This window comes from Peromyscus leucopus, chromosome 8a, assembly GCF_004664715.2.
Source record: "Peromyscus leucopus breed LL Stock chromosome 8a, UCI_PerLeu_2.1, whole genome shotgun sequence".
NCBI lineage: Eukaryota > Metazoa > Chordata > Mammalia > Rodentia > Cricetidae > Peromyscus > Peromyscus leucopus.
This window is the reverse complement of record NC_051085.1, coordinates 45,125,215-45,147,859: the sequence shown is the minus strand read 5'-3', so window position 1 is coordinate 45,147,859 and position 22,645 is coordinate 45,125,215. Positions and strand designations below refer to the sequence as shown.

Here is a 22,645-nt window from a genome sequence, read left to right as displayed (position 1 = left end):
TCTGTGCATGTGTGTGGGAGGCTGAGCAGGGAGGGCCGCAGGGAGGTAAACACCGGTTATAGGGTTTTCCCCAGACCCAGGCTCTGCTTCCAAATTGAGGCTTGTAGTGTAGAAAGGGCTCTCCTCCCCTCGTCAGAGGCAGAAACTGGGTATTTCTCTCTCTCTCTCTCTTTTTTTTTTCTTTTTGGCTCGCTGACACATTTCGCCTCAGGGTTAATGAGTAATCCGAACCGAGCGTTAGGTCATTTTGAAAATATGAGCATTACATTATGGCAAAACACAACCCGAAGAGCTGCCATTCTGCTGTTACTAAAACCAAAGAGAGAGCCGACACACACGGCCGACAGCCTTGAGAGCAAGTGGTACATCATCGTCACCCTCTTGTCCAAAACAACACATCCTTGGTCTACTTCAGGAAACGTAAAATGAAGACGACTGGGTGGCTGAGCAAGACCTTGATTGGAAACTTTTAAAACGGGGAACACACGCATCTCACTTGAACAAAAATTTGTTCACCAGGAGGATTCGGACTGTTCGGGCTCCCACTAGGCTGGGACACTCACTAATCGGCTCTCGGGACTTTGGAAAGGAAAAGTAGAGAGCCCTGGCGTCCGGAGCCGGGATGCAGGGGAGAAAGTAAGCAGCGTCCCCGTCGCGGCGGCCCCGCCCCCTCCCACGTGTTGCTCCCCCTCTCGGCCCCGCCCCCTCCCACGTGTTGCTCCCGCTCGGCCCCGCCCTCTCTTTTATTCCCCGGAGCTCCGCGCAGAGCTGAAACTTTGCAACTCGAGCGCGCACGCTCTTGCGTTCTTCCCCGCCCGGGCGGCCTGCGACGGTGGCGCAGGAGGTGGGACCGGCTGGCGGGAAGGCTCGGGGCGCCGGCGCACGAGGAGTGGGGACCTCGGGGGAAGGGGGGTCGGACGCCGCTCGCAGGGAGCCGCGGAGGGCCAGCCGAGCTCGAAGTTCCTAGCCTGGAGAGTCCCATGCCTGGACGGCCCCGGCCTGGAGTCTGAGGTCGCAGCCGTGCTCCCGCAGTTGCGGTGCTCACGGAGAAGCAGCTGGATCCCTGAGCGGCGTGTGGGAACTGCAGCTGGACGGCGGTAGCCGGAGGAGCAGCCACACCGGACACAGCTGTCCCGTGCTCACGGGGCCCGGGACCGCGCTCCCCTGGCTGATCCGCAGCGCGATGGCCCGCTTGACCGCGGCCATGCAGGCTTGAGCGGACGCCCAGGGCGCGCAGGGGACAACCGCGGGCTCAGGCTGCAGCACTCCGCCGCTGACTTCCCAGCCCAGCCGGCAGTGAAGCCGCTTGCCATGGAGCCGGTGACCAAGTGGAGCCCCAAACAAGTGGTGGACTGGACTAGAGGTGAGCGGGCCGTGGAGAACCTCCCCGCGTCCCGCAGCCCGGGAGATGGGGCGGGCCAGGAGTTGGGCACTGGGGGTGCTTGCCCCCTCCTGCGGGCGACAAAGCAAACTTCTGCCGAGCGGCCTGTGCGCCCCTATGTGGTGCGCCTGCTCCGTGCGGTTCCTTTCGGTGGGGGTGCGCGTTCTGTGCAGCGGATCGGACACCCATATTTAAGCCAGGGAACAACAGTAGGATGGCCTTTCCGTGAAAGATGGGCTGGGCATGCGGGACTAGGGGATTTGGCGCCAGGGCACCCTCTCTGCCCTGCTCGGGTACCGTGCCGCGACTTGCTGCCTGTCGCCAAGCGCAGAGACAGAGACAAGGCGTCTTTGTGTGGGTGATTGCCGCTGGATTTAGTAAAGGCTGCGGGCCCGGAGCAGTCCGCGGGCGTGACCGGGCGGTTGGGCAGGTAGACGGAGACTCCTGCGGCCAGTCCAGCCTGTCTGTTTGGGTTGGAGAGGGCGAGCTGGCTTTCAGTGCCTGAGAGACTCCCAAGCGCCAGGACTCCCGCAGAGGCAGGGACTCAGCTCTGGAGGCGCCAAGACCCCCCGGGGGCGCAGCATTTTGAGGCCAGTTAAGCCCCGAGAGGGAGCAGAGTGTCTGGAACTACAGTCCAGTTCTGTACAGCGTTCGGGAAGAGGACACCCAGTGGGTGCTGGGCGGTCCGGGGGGAGTGGAAGGCTTTCTGTTACTTTATCGTTTCTCTCGTGATTGCTAGGGACAGTTGCCAGAGGAGGCTCAACTCTCTTTGTCCTCTTCCAGCAGAACAGAGTCCACTGAAACCAACCAGTGGGTTCTGGCGGGGGGGTCGGGGGTGGGGGTGGTCCCACCTCCTTACTTCAACTTTTGCTTCAAGTTTCTTGCCCCCCCCCCCCCCGCGGTCCCCCTACTTCTATTTGGTGTTGCAGGTGAGGAGTGGCACCCTGTCTCAGGAGTAATTACTGGAGTTGTGGAGTGTTTTACACTTGGCTAAGTGCGCTGTCTTTTGCTTTTGTTCATCCCGGTAGGCATGGGAAGTAGGTGATGCTGAGGTGTTCAGGTCTTCTTTCAAACTACCCTGCCCATCCATGGCTGGGGCACAGTGGAAACTCCTCTTGTGGCTTCTCAAGCGAATGTCTCATATAGGCCACTGGGAGGGGATGTCCCAGGAGTGAAGTGTCTGGTGTGTGTCTGCTCATTCCCGTCTTCTCTGGAGGAGGGCACGGCATACTTTCTTAGGATCAGCAGATGGCCTGTTCCACTGTACTGGCTGATCTGGAATTGCCGTGTGCTGGGTATGCACCGCAGTGGGTGTATGAAGACTTGGTGTGAAGAAGGAATAGAGAATACTAACAACTTTCATATTTATTACGTATTGACATGGTAGTATTTTGAATAAAACTGACTACTAAAATGAACTCCAGCCGTTCACTTTTCTATTTTCTTAACGATGGGTTCTATCGTTTTTTTTTGCGGTGACGTGGCTCATGCTTGTGGCTCACGTTCTATCTCTGTTGTACGGCACTGTTCTAGTCTCATGAACCTGCGACAGAGGATCGCTCGCTTCCTGTGCCTCTGCCAGCCTACTGTACAACCAGAAAAATGGTAATAGGCAAACAGGAGGGTGATGACGTGAGATCTCCACATCCTCTGTATAGATAGATAGACCTCTCCCCCCTTCTTTATTTTTCCCCTTCATCCTTTCTTAAGATGGGGAGAAAAAAATGTTAGTTTGTGTCTTATTATTATTATTATTGATTTTAAAGGAAGAAAGGTTAAAACATATTTTGGGGTATCTTTGGCCTTTGGCCTTAGGGCTTGGTTGAGATTGCTTTCATCTCGAAAAGTTTTCTGCTGCCCTGTATGAGCCGCTGTGTGTGGCTCAGGACCCTTGATGATACTGCTTATCAGATTACATACCTGTGCTGGTACTTGGTGGCATTCTACCAATTCTGTGCCTTTTTTACCTCATAGGAAGACCTAGATACTTTCTGTGTTAGAATCTTAAAAAAAGATAAAAGGTGGAAATACTCGCCTCACTCTTGAGCGGCAAGAGGCCATGTTCCTCCCGATTGCACGCCCTAATAAGTGAAGATTTTTTTTTTGCTATAATGTCTCACATGTATTGGCTTTTTAGTAAACAATGGACATATGCCATTTGTTTGCTTAGGGGCTGTTTTTAGCTGTCTTGGCCAGTCTCTCTGCCCAGCTCCCGCTTTATAAATACATCCCCGTGACAAGCGGCTTGTCACGGGGACACCGCCACTCTTGATGTTGTGTGACCATGAGTGTGGCAGCTATGAGCACTGTGAAAAGAGCACTGTCCGCACGCAGCCACATCCACAGCCCGGGCTTATGTCAACACTGCAGATTCACGTTAAGAAAGAATGCAGGGTGCTGGGTAAACACGCCCATCTGGCTTGTATTACTGACTTTTGGCTGCACCATTACCAGTTTCACGGTGATAGGAATAGATGCCGGGTAAATATTAACAGTCCCAGGCACAGGGTTGGGTAGGTATCGTAGAGGTATCAGCTCATTTTAATAGGCACAACCACCTTGGAGGCAGGAACTGTCATTTCCTTGGGCACCCGGTGTCGCGCCTGGTGTGGGTTGGTGTGCAGTGTTTGACCTCAGTGGTTTGATGCTGTTTCATCGCGTTGTCTCAGGGTTTTCTTCCCAGGGCAGTGCAGAGGGTACTGAGACTCTGAAGACACCTAGGAGTAGGCCACAGCCTTCTCATGATGTAATAATGTCTTACTATCGTGTGTTGGTGGCAAGAACCCTCTAGCATACACACACACACACACACACACACACACACACACACACGTGTATATATATTATTTTACATGGTCTGTGTGTGTCAGAAAGTTGTGCAGACATGGGATGAATTCTTAGTTCGTGGCATGTGACCAACCAATTTGGGTAAAAGGCTTTTTTTTTGTTGCAAATTTTACAACATGTCGAGGCAGCCACACAACAGAAGAACCATTGCGTTAAGCAAGTGTGAGTTTTAGTGTTCTCTTGTACAAGACTCTGAGGTTGGGCAGCCCAGGGGCTTCTGTCACCCTGGTCTCCTGTGATGTCTGTGTGGCACAGCCTGTGGTCTCACCCCTCAGTGTAGATGGCTGTTCTGTCTCAGGTCCTGTGTCTGTGTCAGCAGGAAAAAGGACACTTCATATCCATACCCACTGACAGCCAAGGCTTCCCTTTAAAAAGTTCCCTGTGAAACCCATTCACGTCACATGGTCGCCATCTCCATTGTCAGAATGGCGATGTGACCACTTTAGGCTGGAGAGGGAGCCAGCCGGTCACTGAAGATTGCTTTTTGTGTATGTGTGGTGCTTGGGGATTGAACTTAGGGACTCACATGTAGGCAAGCACTCTACCACTGTTCCACACGTTCAGCCTCTAGTTGGGTACATTGTGGCCTTAAAACAGTTGGAATATGGTCAGGAAGGAAGGAAGGAAGGAAGGAAGGAAGGAAGGAAGGAAGGAAGGAAAGAAAGAAGGAAGGAAGGAAGCCGAAGTATTGACAGGCAGTCTGAGTGTCTACCATATGGCACTGGACGTGGAGTGTGGGCCTGTGATCATAGCTGTACTTCATGTAGGGCACAAGCCAGTTTCTCTCTGACTGGCCACAGACCTGCTCTGCTGTAGAAATAGTGGTGTTTTCATTCCTCTTGAGTATCCCCAGGTCAGAACCTTAAAATAGATGAGGTCTTTGTCCCTGAGCCTCATTTACATACTAGTTTGGTGACAGACTTCTGCCCCCCCCCCCAGCTGCATTTCTGCTTTCACACTCTTGGGCAGTGGGTTCGAGAAGGCAGACTCTGCTTTGCCCGGGTCCCTCCCCTTCTCTTGGCCATGATCAGCCAGAACGGGCGGCTCTCGGTCAGTGTGATCCTGAGCGAGGACACCTGGCAAGCTCCGCGCTCCTCCTGCCAGAAGCCTTCCGCTGGCCCGCGGACGGGGCACCCGTGTTAGCGTCAGTCACTGTCGCCGTCTCCGTCGGACGCGGACGGGGACTTTTCCCTTCTGCGGGGAAGGTGGCACTGGAGGCCCTTGACCGTCCTTTTCCCTGATCGTACAGCGCATCCGCAACCATGAAGGGCCTCCTGTGCGCTCGTGGAGGGGCTGGTGGGTTTCAGAGTGCAGGCCAGCTAGACGGTGCCACCTCACACTGCTGGGCACGGTCACTCCTCCCTACAGTACATGGGGGCCAGGTTTTTGCCGTACTGGTTCCAGCTGAGGGCAGACCTTTCCTTTTTGCCTCTGTGATCATTGGAAATGGGAGGTCTCAGGAGATGTAGGGTCATCATTTTACCGTAGGTCCAGAAACTTCTGCCCGTCGACTCCCTCTCTGGCTCTGTTCTGTTTCCTGAACTTCAGCAATTAAAAGTTTCCTTAATCACCATATCGGAAAAACATGAAACGAAGCGCTTATTATGTGGTAGATGCTGTTTCGAGAGCACGCTGTAGACACACTCCTTTGAATCCTCAGAAAACCCAAGCAGAGAGGTAGGTACCATCGTTAGCCCATATTTAAAGGAACCAGAGGCAGGAAGAAGGGTTTGCTCAGGGTCATGGATTTACAAGCAGCGTGTGCTTTGAAGCGCTTCTCCATCTCTTCTTCTCTGTGATGCCTCATGCCAGTCAGAGGAGCTGAATGGCTGGCTAGGAGCGTGGGCACCGCAGTCAGCTCGGTCGGCATCCTGGTTATGCCTCTGACTGTGATCTTATGTAAGTGCTCCATAAATTGCTATGCTGTGTATTTTTTATTGCTTCCTTCCTTTTATCCTATAGCTTCAGGTCATGAACTGTTTTCCGAGCAGTGAGGTCTCTCTCATAAGGCGGATTCTGGCCAGAGGGAAGTGCCAGTCTCTGGTGGCGGGGGGGTGGGGGGGGGGGGGGGTGGTGGTAGTGGTGGTGGTGGTGGTGGTGGTGGTTGTGTCTCTCTGCCATTTGTCAACCAGCCAGAGAATGGGAGTGGCACCTGTAGCCCATCGGGAAGGTTCCCTGTGCACCTCTTGTTAATACGGGGCGAACAGTCAATCCACATTTCCCATTTGCTCTGTGTGTGTATGTGAATGCGTGCGTGTGCATGTGTATGTGGAATGGGAAGTCAACCTCAGATGCCATTCCCCGGGTGCTTGTCTGTCTTGTGTTTTGAGACAAGGTCACTTGCTAGTACCCGGGGCTCACATTATTAGCAAAGCTGGCTGGCCAGCAAGCTCCAGAGACCCTCCCGTCTCAGCCTCCCTAGTTTCGTTTTTATAAGTGCACACTGCTGTGCCTGGCTTTTTCACTTGGTTTTCTGGGGGAATGGAACTTAGCTCATCACGTTTGATTGGCAAGCACTTTCACCTACTGAGGCACGCCCCCGGACCCCTTGGCATCCGCTCTAAGAGTCATTCCACTTCCCAGCTAGCATGTCGTTAAAATGACTCTTCCTGCCACCAACCATACCCATCTGGCATCTGGTCCATGAACACTGGCATTGGCCTCCTCTGACGTTTTCAGGCCTGCCACACCAGAGTCTATTTTGATGTGATCCCCTAGTCACCACACACCTTTTACAGATGGGGACGCCCTCTTGTAGCACACAGCAGAAAACATGTTTTCAAAGTTAGCTGGTAGGTTCCTGCCTCTCCCCTATCACTGGGCCGCTGGTCTTTCACACAAGATCAGTGCTTGAGTTCCGGAGTAACTCACCCTTAGTTTGAGGATGCTTGACCTGGCCACTCCTTAAGATGGAAAAGGCAACCTTAAGGCTTGTGCTTCTATTTATAGGCATCACCTAGCAACAACACATGCAGTGCTTAGCAGAGTAAATGAGCCTTTGCCCCTGTGAATCTTTAGCTATCCTCTGGGACTTTCGGAGTGTTCATAACAACTTTGGATTTTATTTATTATTTGTTATTCTTTAAGATGAGCGATGGAGAGGTGTTGTGAGGGTCAGCGCTCACCATGACTGATGCTTGTTCCATGCGGCCCAGCTGTCCTGAGGACGACACGAGGGGCCTTTGCCCTGTCATATCTTCTGGACTGGGACCACATGGAGCTTACTGCTCCCAGCCGATTTTGAGATTTATGTGTGTGTATATATATTGCTGCTGGTGGAAAGAGACACTAAATGCCATGTCAGGGATAAATAACTACAGCAGTTTTCAAAATTTAGAAGTTCATGTCGCGCCAAGCTTGGCTGTCCCGGGTCCCATATCCTGGGAGATGGGGAGGGGGCCTCTTCTTGTCCTGCCTCGGCCATCGGAGACTCACTTGTTAAGCTCACCTCGGTGGGTGCAGCTGTGAGCCTTCTCTGGCCTGCCTCACTGGTGGTCTGTGCTGCCTCTTTTCTCTGTGTCCGCCGAAGCTAGCCATGCTTGGGAACGTCTGTGGTCTCGTCTCCCTTTCCTTTTTCTGTTTTTCTCCCGTTTCTGCTTTCTCTGGAGTTTTATCCCTGGCTTAGCCGTTTTCTGGGCTTGACAGGGGCAAGTGCGGCTTTATTTCCATGAGCTCTCCGGAGCCCTCCCAGGTTCCCCTCCCAGGTTCCCCTTCCTTTAACCGTTTTCCCAGGCCGCTCACAGCTCACATCGCTGGGGGTTGCTGAGTTGGGTGAATTGTCCCAGATCAGGAGGCCAGGAGCTGAGACGGGTTCACAGGCCCTGGTTCCTTCCTCCAGTCCTGGTGGGACTGAATGTCTGGCTCCTTCTAACCCGCACTGGTGGGAAGGATTGTGTGACTCCAGGGGAGCTGAAATTGCTCTTCTAGCTCTGGCTGCAGCTCCTGCAGAATCCTTGCTATTAGGAACTTCTCTTTCTAGCAGTTGGGACATTAGCTCGGCAAGAGAATAAGCCATTTCTCCTCTGGCTTTCTTAACTCTGTGTGTGTGTGTGTGTGTGTGTGTGTGTGTGTGTGTGTGTGTGTGTGTGTACACAATAATACTACTTTATTTTCTTTCTTTCTTTTTTTTTTTTGGTTTTTCGAGACAGGGTTTCTCTGTGTAGCTTTGCTTCTTCCCTGGAACTCACTCTGTAGCCCAGGCTGGCCTCGAAGTCACAGAGATCCGCCTGGCTCTGCCTCCCGAGTGCTGGGATTAAAGGTGTGCGCCACCACCGCCTGGCTTGTTTTATTTTCTAGTGATGGGATCCAATCCTGAGCCTTGGGCATGCTAGATAGACCCTGAGCTACACCCCTCAACCCAGTTTTATTTTTACGTTGAGTGCCACATTTCTTGTCTGAGTGGTACAGTTAGCACATCTGGCTGGTAGACTCACCCACGTATGTCCACATGTGTCTATCTTTCTTAAACAACACTTGCAGTTGTTACAAGCCTGTTTGGCGCTCTCGTGATTCATCAAAGTGTACCCATTTAGTTGCTTTGGGCAAGAAAGCTGGGCAGGTTGAGGGACTGAAGACAACAGAGACTTTGGAGGGAGATAGAACCTGACTCAAATCCTGTGTCTGATACACACAGCTTGGAAAACTTTGCCACGTGACTTCGCCAAGCTCATCTTTACGTGGGTCTCATCTCGGAAAAGGGACGGATCGTAACCAACGTGCAGGATTTTAGTTAGAATGAAAAGATACGATATAGGGAGAACACTTGGCATAGTATATGGTATATAAATTATTTATGATTAATTATTTATGATTAATTCATAACACTTCCAAGTGAATGAATGCATGGGATATAATTGGATGATTTTTATTTCAGTATCCAGCATCCTTGTGACTGGCTGTCACCTTTCCCATGTCACATGATCATTTGCGACAGCAGGTCCTCCTTTGTTTTTGGTGGTAGACAGGAGGCAAGTTGAGTGGGTTTATCAGCTGTTTTCTGCCCTGTGGTTTTCCTGGTCATGTTCCTTTCCTTTCCTGAGAGGACCCTCCTGTGTCCCGTGGGAAGATGGGGATATAAAAAGGTGGGGTGGCTTCTCTTTTGAAAACCATGTAGTGGTTGCTCTGGCCGTGGTGACGTTCTGTGCTGTGGTAGAAAAGAGGGCTTCAGATTAATTTAACACGTGGGATCCCTCTCCGTCGGCGCAGGTTTGATGTTAGGACTCCTGGATATCAACTTGTCCTTAATGTAAAAAAGGCACAGTGTTTGTGTGGAACCTACATGTGTCTTCTCTCATGCTTTCAACCATTGTTAGATTATTTATAATATACAATGTGAAGGATAGATGGGTTGTTGTGAAACTGCTTAGCTAATAATAATAATAATAATAGTAGGTGTATACATCTTTGGCACAGACAAATTTTTCCTCCCAAATGTTTCATCTGTGATCACTTCAGTTTGCTGAAGGGCAGCCCAAGGGGCGAGCCTAGGGCTGTAGTGGCTGATGGTGATTCATGAGTTCCAGGTGATGCTCTAGGGACAGACTGAGAGCTGCTTTTAGCCTGAGAGATGTGGCGGGTGACAACGGTCAACCGGGTGACAGTCACCCACCGTTGCAGAGATGGATGGGAAGGTAATCTGAGCTGTTAATGTGAAGAAGAAACAGTGCAGAGATGTGGAGGAGAACCAGGCAGCTGGTGCAGGGCTCCCTTGGATGGTGTGGTCAGGGGCGCCTTTCTGAGAAGATGGCACAGAGAATGTGCCGGATAGGAAGGAACTGGCTGTGGGAAGAATAGGGGGAGGACCGTCATGTGCGAGAGTGATTTGTGCAGACAAGGCCCTGCAGAGTGAATGAGCTTGGAGGGGCGTCGAGGAAAGGAAGGCTGGTGGAGCTGTGAAGAACAAGGCTGATGGGGTGGTAGGTAGAGTGGGGGAAGGGACTGTGAGAGAGGAAGGAGAGGCCTTGCAGGCCGCGAGGGCTCGTGCGCATTGTGGACAGGCGCTGGAAAACTTTGTACTTGGGATGAAAAGCAGGGGCATGGCCTTGTCTGATCTGGCTTCTGTTTTTTGTTTGTTTTTCGAGACAGGGTTTCTCTGTGTAGCCCTGGCTGTCCTGGAACTCGCTCTGTAGACCAGGCTTGGCCTTGAACTCACAGAGATCCACCTGTTTCTGCCTCCTGAGTGCTGGGATTAAAGGCGTGCTGCGCCACCACCGCCCGGCTCTGACCTGGCTTCTTGTAGCAGAAGTGGATTTAGGGACAGTAGCTGCGGATGTTGTTTTAGACTGTGACATTGTCCTGTTAGACTCTGAAGTCAGGTTTAGGACGAGGTTTGCCCACCTCTTTAAATCGCAGTACTTTGAACACAGCAGTTGCAGTTGGGATGTCTATTTCTTTTCCTCCTACCGGGGGTTAGGTGAGTTCGCTGGCCTGCCCTTGCCCCCGATTCCTGCCTTGCCATGTGTGCTGACCATTCAGCCCTTGTCTTGTTGCCTTCACAGGCTCTGTTCGCATCCTTGTTCTTTTCTGGAGCATTCTGCGGGAGCTACAGTGTCTGAAGTCGCTCATCCCTCTCTGAGTAAGAGTTTCTGTGAAAGGGGTCTCGGCCCGGTTTGTTTTCTTTGACTCAAATGGCTAACAGAACAGTTTTTAACCTGCGCCCAGGAGGTTCAGATGCAGATGTGTTTTCCAGAACAGAGAAAGCGGTCCTCTAAGGCACAGACCAGTAGGCCGGAGGCAGCAGAATGCTTTGTGTTTGAAAACTTTGAAAGTGTTTGAGTGCAGGAACTGGCAGATCTGACTGAAAATATTTTGCCTCGCCAATGGACTGTCCTAATTTTTATTTTAGAAAACAGAGCCGTTTTAGTTGAATAGATGGTATTTTGGGAAATTCTCAGCAAGCAAGAGTTGGGCACATTTTTAAAAACACTCAGTGTCTCACTCCTCAATAGGGAAGGGTAGAGAGGGAGGGAACTGAAGGCAAATAATTGGCAAGTTCTACTTTATTACAGGCCCAGTTTCTTGGCTGCCTTGAGGCAAGGAGACTGTCATTCTCCAGGAGGAAACCCCCTGCATTATCTATCAGATCTATCAGAAAGGAGGCAGCGAGGCCATCTGAGTCATGTTTTCCTGAGGAAAAGATTGTAGTGAAAGGAAGCAATCTATTTCCTATCTCAAGAGGTTGGCAGTGTGGGGAAAGTTAGTGTTTCCAACTGGGGGGGTGAATGTGTTTCCAACTGAGAGCGAATGCGTGTTTCCAACTTAAATACGTACTAATCGAACAACCTGATATGTTCTCAGAGGTGTGTGGGGGTGTGGGTTTGTGTGTTCGAGTATGTTCATGCACAAGCATGTTCCTGAATGCACGTGCCACGTGCGTGCGTGCGTGCGTGCGTGCGTGCGTGCGTGTAAGCCAGGAGAAAATGGCAGGTGCTGCTCCTCAGGCATTTTCTACCTTGTGTTTGTTTATTTGTTTGTTTATAAGATAGGGTGTCTTGCTGAGACCTGGGGCTCGGCGGTGAGGCTGCGGCGGTGAGGCCCCGCCGACTGACCAGGGAATCTGTGGACCTGTCCATCTCCCCACTGCTGGAATTACCATCCCATGCCACCATGCCTGACTGTTTTTGTTTTTCCTGTGGGTTGTAGGTCACTAGGCTTGCGAGGCAAGCTCCTTTCTGACTGAGCCGTCACCCTGGCCCCCCGAGGTAATTCCAAATCACGGTGTCAACAAGAGAGTCTAGTGAGATGCCTGTGGGAGCATGAGGGATGTGGCCGAGGAGCAGGAACGTGGTGTGCTGGGAGGGCCTGGCTCCCCAGCACCTGTTGGAGCTGTCAGCACCATGGATTCCGACAGGAGCCGTCCCTAACTGTGAACAGATGACGCATCTGTGAGCAGCAGTTCTGAAAGTTCCTGTCTACCCCAAGCTCAGAATGCTTAATAACGAGCATCAGAAAGATACCCGCTCTCCACTGCTGGGGTGCCTAGCGACGTAGGGGACGATGAGGCTTAACTGTGAGCACCCCAGCCAGCTTGAAGCGCCTTACCCAAAGCTGACTGGTAAAGACAGACATCTCTGTGGAGGAAAAAAAAAAAAGCCTCTATTCTGATTTGGATCCCGACAGCAATAGGCTGGGAACAGGGAGACATGCCGGGTGCCTATGAATAGGTGACCGTTAACTTCGACCCCCGATGGTTTTGACTATTTGAAGAGACCCTTTCCCAGACAGGTATCTGTGCCGCCTCCTAGTATCTCAACACCCCACTGCCCTGGAACCAGCTTGCTCAGCATCAGCATCACCTGGGGACATGGGTGTGTGGCTCAGGCCCCTGAAACTCAGCATCGTCAGGTGATCCTGGTGCAGGCTGTAAGTCCAGAAGCAGTAGTCTGTCCCCTTTTGGAGGGGCCAAACAGAAATAAATGACAGCAGTCAGGAACCCTCCCCCCCCACACACACACATAATGCCCACTGACAAGGTGGCTTTAGCTTGATGTGTGAGGAGTGATTAGGAAGGAGCGCTCTTCTCTCAGGGTTGTTTTTTGACAGGCTTAAGTATATGGGTCGCTGGACCTGAGTTCCTGAGTGCTCTTTCCATGGCGCGTACGGTGGGGCAGTTAAGGTGGTTGGCTCAGTGGACTCCAAGCTGGCAGCTCCACCCCGTGTGTAGAACATCTGTTGGGTGTGATCTTCTGTGTTGCTATACCTGGGGACACCTAGGATAAAGACCTAGGTATTTCACGGGCCTGTTTCTCCCTTCAGCAGGCTTAAGTCACTTACTTTTTTTTTTAATGGTGCTGGAAATGGAAGCCAGGATGTGTATTCTAGGCAAATATGCTGCCACTGATCTGCAGCTCCAGCCTTGTTTGAGTAAGGTCTCAGTAGTATGTGTAGCTCAGGCTGGCACTGACCGCTTGTTCCTCCTGCTCGTGTCTCTGGAGCATTGGGACTACTGGAGGGTGCTACAAGGCCTGGCCTGAGAAACTGTTTTGTCTCGGTGTACGGTCCTAGAATCAGTCAGATGCCTCGTGAGTCAAGAGGGCCACCCAGAAGGGAGCACTGAGGGCCGGGCAGGGTCACGAGCTGTGCACCGGGATTCTCAAACTCAGATGCTGTCGGGTCGGGCCAGGTGCATGTTAGAAATGGAGGCTGGGGACCTAAGACACCAGGGTGTGGTGGAGACTGTAGCAAACCCAGACACACAGACAGCCTTCAGTTTCTGCCGACTGTGGACCTGAACTTTGCAGGTCTTTGGACTTTTGCTTTATATTGTTTCAGAAGAAGCTGGAAATCTATGTGTAGTTGATATTTACCAATTTTAAGAAACTGTTTGTAGGGCCTCTTTTTTTTTTTCTTGGTGTGCTCCAAACAAAAACATCCCTGTGGGACAGTTTCTGACATCCCCCGTGGTCAACATTTCTAGTTAATTGTTCTCATGAAAATACACCTACGAGATGTGACTAAATTGGTTTCCTGTGTATTCTTCAGTTAATTAGTATCCCATGTTCAGCCTACAATTTCATCTTAGTTTATCTATTTTCATGACTTCTAAGATTGCAACATAGAATTGTGTGCCAGTATTGTTTAGGTGGGTTACCCTTGCCTGGGTGGACCCAGAAGACCTCTGGGTAGATATTTTTCAGTGAAGACACAGGCTTTTGGGTCCTCCTGGCTCAGTTTACCTACAGAGTACTCACTATGTAGTCTTGGCCCCCAGGTGGAGCTGTTTCTATCTGTATTATCAAATTTCATGTGCCACTTAAATTGTATTATGTTTCCAAATTTGGGGGCAACCCAGTGGGATCCTTATTGGATTATTAAATTACCAATCGTCTTGAAGTCGTTTTTATCCTCACAGTGCCCTGAACTGGCAAACAGAACTAAGAAATACTGTTTCCAGCACTTAAAAAATTGGAGTACCACCTCCCCATGATAAAAATTGTGAAACTTCTTTCTAAAACTTAGGGGTCATTTTAATCTTTCAGTTTGATCTGTAAATGTATAGGCTTAAGTATATGTGTGAAAACATGTTGTATGTACACATTTATCTATGTGCATACATGCATGGCTGGTCATAATAGATGACATTTTGTCAAGTTTTCATTAGGTCTTAGTCAAATGTTCATTCCTTCCTAAAAGCTCAAAAATCAAGAAGGATGTGTAGATGTTCACTTTCGTACCAACAGCTCTGCTTCATGCCAGGAGCAGGGTTTTCATCGAATTGAAGCCTGTCTCTAGGCAGCCTGCAGTTGCTCAGGGGTATGGTGCTTATGGAGGCTCTCTGTAGCATGCTAGCCTAGCCCTTTGCTAAGGGTTCTCAGGATTTCTCTCATTCAGGTCTGGAGGACTGGATGTGGGACACATGGCGAGGTAAGTGTTTTTCAGTCTTTTGTGAGCCACCTGTGATCCACCACTGTTGAAGAAGTTTGCTCTTAGTTCATTGGATAATGAGAAAATAACACAGAGGTCGGGAAAGGTGTGCCGACAAGGGCTGTGGAAGTGAGGAGGCCTTTGTAGGGGAGGTGTGGGTCGAGGCTGAGAGACCAGCTGTGAATAGTGCAGTATTGGTGAAATTATTAAGGCCACTCCACGTAGTTAAAAGGGAGGTTTATTTTGTGGGGTAACTTAAAAGTGAAGGGATAGTTTGTTTACAGGGTCTGGAAAAGGTGTAGCACAGTCCGGCGGTGTTCTCTGGAGAACTCTGCGCGGTCCAGGCACTAAGAGAGCCTGCCCATCCGGATCTCTGGTCTTCAGGCCGCCTTGTAGGGGTGACAGTTACCGAAGCCTCGATGGGGGTTGGAACTTCCAGATCAAAGCTTGAATGGCTACCCACTACAGTGTAGAGTCCTTTCTTGAGGAGATGTCGCACCCCAGAGAAGCACTCCATAACCTCTGTAGGGTCTAACTTTGAAGTCTGGGTTTTGTGACCCAGCGTGGTGGTAGCATTAAAAAAATGTTAGAGCAGTGGTTCTCAGCCTGTGGTTCTCGACTCCTTTGGTGGGTCGAACGACCCTTCCCCAGGGGTTGCCTATGACCACTGGAAAACGCAGATATTTATATAACGACTCATAACAGTAGCAAAGTTCTAATTATGAAGTAGCAGCGAAAATAATTTTATGGTTGGGGGTCACCGCAGCATTAGGAAGGTTGAGAACCACTGTGTTAGGAGGACAAGCGGAGCTAGGTCAGTCAGTAAAGTTTGCCCCACAAAACACGAGGGCCTGAGTTCAGATCCTCAACTCAAGTAAAAAGCCGGGCATGGTGATTTTATATTCATAATCCCAGGATTGGGAGGGCAGGGCTGGAAGGATCTAAGGCTTACCGGCCAGCTAGTCTAGCCCTCGATCCCAGTGAAGAGACCTTAGCTCAGAAACAAAAATACGAACAGACAAAAACCCCAAGGGGGATTGCTCCTGAAGAATGACACCTGAGCTTGATCTCTGCCCTGCACACCCGTGTGTACGTTTGTGTACTCACATTCACACGCGTGCTCCCCCTCCCCCCACCTTGCGCACCACACACAAAGTTTAAATTCTGGGGGGGGGGGGCGGTGTTGAGCGTCTTGCTGGGCTCCACTCTTTAGGATGACAAGAGTTCCTCCTCTCTTTGCAGTGCTGATTGTCTCGTGTCTTAATGAATGCAAATCTCATGCCGCTTGGCACATGAGATGTGTTAAGGCAGAGGAGTGTTAGCCGGAATTCAGGTCCTCAAACTTGAGTGTGAAATGATGCAATATACATGAACCTGACACCCCAGATTATTCCCATAGGTGCATCCTAAATGGTTGGCCGCAGACTAAGAAGAACACAGAGCCTTCAGGCCCCGGGACGGCGTCTAAACAGGGCGCAGATGCAGCGCTGATCAATGAACAGTGCCTCTTGGAAGGATCAGGAAGTCTGGTCCGCCGCTTAGTGAGATAGTGACGCTGGCTGGCACAGCTGGCTGCTGGGGCTCTGTGGACAGGAGAGCTCGTTCTCTGAGCTTTCTACCTGCTTAGGTTGCCAGTGCAAGCCGTGAGGAGGAGAGCGGCGAGGCTGGCCAAGGGTGAGGCTTGGGCAGCGTAGCACTCTGCAGGCCTGGCCTGGCTTGTTTCTTGTTCACCACCGGCCTCTCCAACCTTTCGAAACAGGTGTGATTTTTCTCAAGGAAAGTTAACAGAATCCCTTATCACTTATTGATATCTACTATAAGATGAGAGACATTTTTTTTTGGCATATGGCTGGTTTAATATCTATTAAAACCTGCTAGTTTCTCAGCTCTGATGGGCCGCAGAAGGAAGCTTTCAGTTGAGTGCTGTGTCCCTGAATTCTGTCAGGAGCTGTGTTTCTATCCTCCACTCAGGGTCTGTGAGCTGAGAGTGCCCCATTATTGCACCTATCAAGTCCGGTAATGGGCAATGTTTGCTGTTAAAGGTAGCGAGTGCTGCCTGTGTGCCAGGCACCGTCCTCCCGAGCTGAGGATGCAGCAGGGGGTACCAGGCTACAGCTTCCTTCTTTCTGGAGCTGATGGTCTGGTGGGGGCGGATGGCTGATTGGTATAATTGACTGCATGCAGATGTGATCTGTGCTGCGTGGAAGGACCACGGGGGGGGGGGTGGGGGGGGGGGGGTGTGAAGAGAGGAGGGGATGTAGTTTTAGCCAGGGTGACTAGGGACAGATCTCAGTGAGCACTGTGACCAACAGGTGAGAGGGTGTTCTTGGCACCGATGCCCTTAGATGGGGTGTGGCTGGCATGTTGAAGAGGCTGCAGCGGAGAGAATAGGGGAAAGCCGTGATGGGAGAGGAAAGGCGAGGCCAGAAAGGGAGGCGCCTCGGAGATCATGAAGTATACTTCGGCTTTCCTTCAGTGTTTCAGGGAGCCCTTGGAGGGTTTTGAGCCGAGGAATGATTGAGTGATGGCTATGTAAGGTGGGATTAGAGTCAGATCAGCCACTGTCTCCGTAATCACGTTGGGATGAGGGAACCGATCATCGCTTTTGGCTCTGACCACGATGAACTTGATAGGGTTGCTGGTGGGATGGCGGAAGCTGCTACCTCATTAGACTGAAACGCAAACGGAGCTGGAGGGAACCAGATGTGGCACTGCATGCTTGTAAGTCTAGCATTCGGAGGGCTGAGCCAGGAGGCTTGCCTTGAGCTCACTGCCTGCCAGGGCTGTGAAGAGTGATCCCGCCAAAGAAACAAAAAACAAAACAAAACACACAAACCAACAACAACAAAAAAAACCCCAAAAGCACCTCCCCAAATAAATAGAGCCCTGGTGGATTCTCAGCATCTGTAATAGGTAACTGGCTGTGGGAGAGCTGATAAAGTGGGAAGGGTCTCATCCTCCCTGCACAGTGGATACCACAATCCCTGACAAAGCTATTCATCCAGTGGCTGATTCTGGCTTTTAGAGGAGACTCGTTCAGAGACATAATCCTCCACTTTCTCCAGTGGTCCCCCACCCCCATATTGTTTTAGAACTGAGGATTTAGAATGAGAAGAACTGGCTATCTACCTAGGGTCTGTGTTATCCCGTAGCTTACTCCCTTAAGCAGGCAAGCCTCGTTAATGTCAGGCTCGAAACCTTGCAGGGATTCCTCACTGCTGTTGATGGCCCTTGATGTCTTTTGATTTATCTGGGACATCGAGAGTGCTGTGAGATCATATATAAATAATGTTTCCAGACCGTGGGTGGAAACTCTTTGTTAGGGGAAAACTGGTGCAACTCAAGAGAACCCATCCACGTTGAATATAATCCGTGCAGTCTTTATTGAGCCCCTGTCCTTGGCGATGTTCTTGTTGAGGTGCAGTGGACAAGAAAGGGTCGAAGTTTCTTTGATAGTTCCAGTCCAGTAGTGTGGAGCACAGACAGGTCCACATTCAAGCCCCCAGAGAGGACAGGGGGGCGGCATCTAACTCAGATGTGGACAAGTGCTTCAAGGGGAGCTCTCCTGTAGGAAGAGACATCCAGGTCAAGACCCGTGGATGAGCAAGAGGCGGCCGGGCTTACTGGAGGGCAATGCGTGTTCTTGGCAGAAAACCAGAAGTCAAGAGACAGTGTAACATTGTGCAGGTTCTGTGGCACAGAGGGGAAGGGGGGCGACTAGAGAGGTGGGGAAGGGGTATGCTGGATCACCAAGGTCCTTTTTGTGCCTCGGAGGGGCTGGACCAGTAGTCCATGTCAGGGTTCCTGGACTCCTTAGGGCACACGCTGTGCACCTCAGACTATCAGATCCCAATTATGGCTAGATAAAAAGTCTTTGTATCTTGTAGTGATCCTCCTTTGTGAAGGAAGTGTGTGTGTGTGTGTGTGTGTGTGTGTGTGTGTGTGAGAGAGAGAGAGAGAGAGAGATAGAGATAGAGAGAGCGCACATGATAATGCATCTATATATACACTATAGACTCACTTGTATACATAGAAATATACACAGTTGTATTTTCAGACCCTTGTAAGTTATTCTTGACTCAGAGTTCCATCAGGCAAGCCCTGGTTTATTGTTCATGTAGCATATTATTACACTGACCTTTCAGACCCCTACAGAACTTGTCACCCTGGATCTTGGGGAAATATCCCCTGAGGGCTCTGTGAGGAGAGACCGTGACTCTGTTGAGTGTGTATTCCCTTTGATCTGTGAAATGTAAAACTGATCCTGACTTTAAGTGTAAAGGCATAAAAAGTCTTTTTTTAAAAAAAGGAAGGACCCCAGCACAGGAACCATGTGGTTCCTGGGCGGATGGTTCTGGATGTAAGGAGGCCAGCTAAGCAGCAGCCTGCAGGAGTCAGTCAGAAAGCTGTGTTCCTCCAAAGTTTCTGTTGTGTTTCCTTCACGGTGAGTGGAACAGTATGCAGTTCTGCCTTCAGGGCCCCCCGTCCTGAGTCTAAGATGAAATAAACCTTTTCTGCCCCCTAGAAACAAAAGCAAACAAAACAACAAACAAACAAACAAACAAGAAAATTCCTCTGAGAAATTCTGGCCTTGGCCTTTGTTACGGCCACCCTAGACAGGTAATTTTAAAGCTGCTTTGGTGGTAGTGGGGGTTAGGGTAGGGTTGTTTCTTTGTTTTGATTAGTTGTCTGGTATGTGTGTCTGTGGTGGTTAGTGCTGGAAATGAACCCAAGGCTAGATATGTGCTCTACTGCTGAGCCACAGCCCAGCTCTGAAGCTCTGTTTTATTAACTGTATTTTGTATCATATACCTGTATCTTAAGTAATTTTACATCTGAGTCAGTTTTTCAGCTCTAAAAAAAAAAAAAAAGAAGAAGGACCCATGAAAGACTGACTGGAGCTGAAGAAAGAGATAGGGGTGAGGTGGGACAGGGGCTGGGGAGGAAAGGGAAGCCAGCAGAATGGAGGAAGCCCAGCTGGGGGGTAGGTAGGAGGGGAACCTTGATAAGTCTGTTGTGGGGTGTGACCCCTGGGCACACCTGGAGTCTACGATGCCTGCACACGATCACCTGTGATCAGCTGTAGGTCTCGGATTCATGATTAATAATGGTTTGGAGCGCAGAGTGTAGGCTTTGAATGTTTGGAAACTTCACTCCAGTGGTATCAGCCAGAGCCTGGAAGTTATATGCTGCCAAATTGAACAGGAATATGGAGGACCCTTGTCCCTGCCCCCAAGGGCAAGGTGCTTGCCCGTGAGATAAGCAGTAATGCCGGTCATTTCCAGCTCTTGCTCCTCTGCCCTTTGCCCTTCCTGTTCTTTGTACCCCACCTTCCTGCTCACATACCTGTGCACAGCAGAGTAGTGACTTTAACCCAAACCCTGAGAACAGCTGGTGTGACGGCCTCACGCCTGGCTCAGATGAGTCACCCGATTGCCACCAGCCATGTGGGGGTCCATGTCAGGGTTCCCGGACTCCTTAGGGCATACAGTTTTCACCTCAAACTATCGGATCCTGATTAAGGCTGGACATAAGGACAATGTGGGTGCCACTTGTGAGGGGTGCGGCTGCCTGCGCCTCATGGGGTTGTTTCCCAGCGTGTCTGACATGACTGTTTCTCTCCCAGGGTTAAGCATATACTCAGCCCTGGGAAAACATCCATTCTCAACAGCCCGGAGCTATAATTCAGTGGAATGTGGTTTTGAAACAATTTCACAGAGTAGATTTTTAGTTTTTAGCAATTACTGTGTTTTTAAAAAAATCCCCAAATTTCTGCTCCTGCCCACTCCTCCCCAACATGATTTTTGACCACCCTTGAAGGGCATGCATAATTGTTTTAAATTCCAGTCTCATACTTTTGCACACGATTCTGTTCTGTAAGTTCTATTAGTTTACTCATGTTCACACTGAGAGTACTTTTTTTTAAATTTCTCCTTTATGTTAAAAAAGTAAAATTATTGCAAAAATATTTTAATTGCTTATCAAGTGCAAGGCCCTGGGTTCTGTTCCTGACAACACACACACACACACACACACACACCACATGCACACACACACACACACACACCACATGCACACACACACACACCATACACACACACACACACACACCACATGCACACACACACACACACACACCACATGCACACACACACACACACACACACCACATGCACACACACACACACACACACCCCACATGCACACACACACACACACACACACACACCCCACATGCACACACACACACACACACACACACCACATGCACACACACACACACCATACACACACACACACACACACACACACCACATGCACATGGACACATGTATGGGAGGTGGCATGCATATTGATATTTAAAAATATATTTTAAAAATTTTCCTAATTATGGTCTTACGAATCAAAGAGAGGAAGATTTTCTCCTAACAAAGGAAGCAGACACAGAACTAAGTCTGAGCAGCCTCAGGAAGTCAGGGGGATGGTCTGGACGAGGCTGCCGTGTGAAGTGCCGCAATGGTAGATCTGTGGAAGTGGTGAGAGGTGGGATCAGACCTTCCTAATGACCTAATTGCCATCAGAAGCTCTCCAGACAGTTTTGTGGCTCAGGGTGGATAATTATCATCCTTGGTGGTAACTGTGTAACTACAATGTTTTAGAGGCCCACAAGCCTAGCTTAATTTTCTTGTAACAACAGATTGCATTGTTGTTTAGGGTTCCATCCTGTTCCCTCTTCAGACTGCTGAAGTTATAAAGTGGCACAGTGTGTGTGTGTGTGTGTGTGTCTGTCTGTCTGTCTGTCTGTCTGTCTCAGCTAGGCAGGCTCATATTCTATGTGATGAACTTGATTTTTTGATGTTGTTGTTGTTGTCCAAATGGAGATCAAGGCAAATACTATCGCCTTTGGTTCTTGAGATGGTGAAGGGACAGTCTCTGGTTATTACACGAAGACCTGCCAGGTGAAGGTCTTTGGCCTGCACGAGAATCCAAACCCTCAAAATTCTCTGACAGAGTAGGGGCTGGCTTCTAAAGGTCATGCTTGTCACCAGAATGTATCTGGGGTGTAGGAGCCGAGGCCTATGGTTAATTACTTGCTCTAGAGGCCTAGAGCTGGTTAATTACCTGCTGTAGAGGCCTAGAGAACTCTGTTCTGGAGTGAAGATACATGACCAGATTCATCCACGTCTCTATGCCTGTCCTCTCCTTCTCTCTTCCCCTGGCCATTCCCCCCCCCCTCCTCCCCACTTCTCTGTGGCTGCTGCAGTATCACACAGTGGTTATGGACCAGTGTAGAGTGACTGCAGAGATTCCTGTCCCTTACTGCCCCACCTGCGTGCACCATGCCATCCCTGAACGTCCATGGCTTGTGTGGAGGTGAGTGCGCTGTGGTCTCAACATCCATCTAGCTTCTTTTTTAAATATTAATTTATTTTATGTGCATTGGTATTTTGCCCGAATATATGTCTGAGGGTGTGGGAACCCCTGAAACTGGAGTTACAGACAGTTTTGAGCTGCCATGTGGGTGCTGGGAATTGAACTCAGGACCTCTGGAAGAGCAGCCAGTGCTCTTAACCACTAAGCCACCTCTCCAGCCCCCATCTAGCTTCTTAAAGGGACCCTCATGTGCTTATTAAGGGACTGCACACCCATTGTGGCAGAGACAGTTCATCTCTTCAACAAGAAGACAGCCCTGATTTCACAACTTTACGCTGAACAAGGATACCCCGGCCCTTCACAGAGAGTAAGTTACATTTCAGAGAGCAGCTGGAGGGCGAACATGAGATCCTGTTGACTTTGTGCATTGTGCTGAGCCACCGGGAGGCCAAGTCTACCTCTTAGCTTCCTCGAGGTGGAGGGCGGTGGCGAATGGTTTCTAATATGCTTCCCTCAGCTCTTCCACCCACAGTGTCCTGAGCCTTGACCGCTGCCTCTCCTGGCGGGTGACACCCATTGGCCACAGCAGAGGGGGAGCTTCCGCTTCAGGCGCCCCGCAAGGCCGTATTTCTGGCTTTGTCAGAGTCTACCTGAGACTCAGTTCCTGCCTCACCAAGGCTC

General features: G+C 50.3%; 1 protein-coding gene across 1 annotated transcript in view; it reads left to right on the top strand.

Annotated features, from left to right (window-relative positions):
- The first annotated feature begins 866 nt into the window (after positions 1–866).
- Cnksr3 (CNKSR family member 3) overlaps positions 867–22,645 on the top strand; it is a 97,333-nt gene continuing 75,554 nt past the window's right edge. Inside the window, exon 1 of the mRNA XM_028854051.2 lies at positions 867–1,363. Coding sequence (XP_028709884.1) covers positions 1,312–1,363 — 52 coding nt within the window. The 5' untranslated portion in view covers positions 867–1,311. The remainder of the gene's footprint in view (positions 1,364–22,645) is intronic.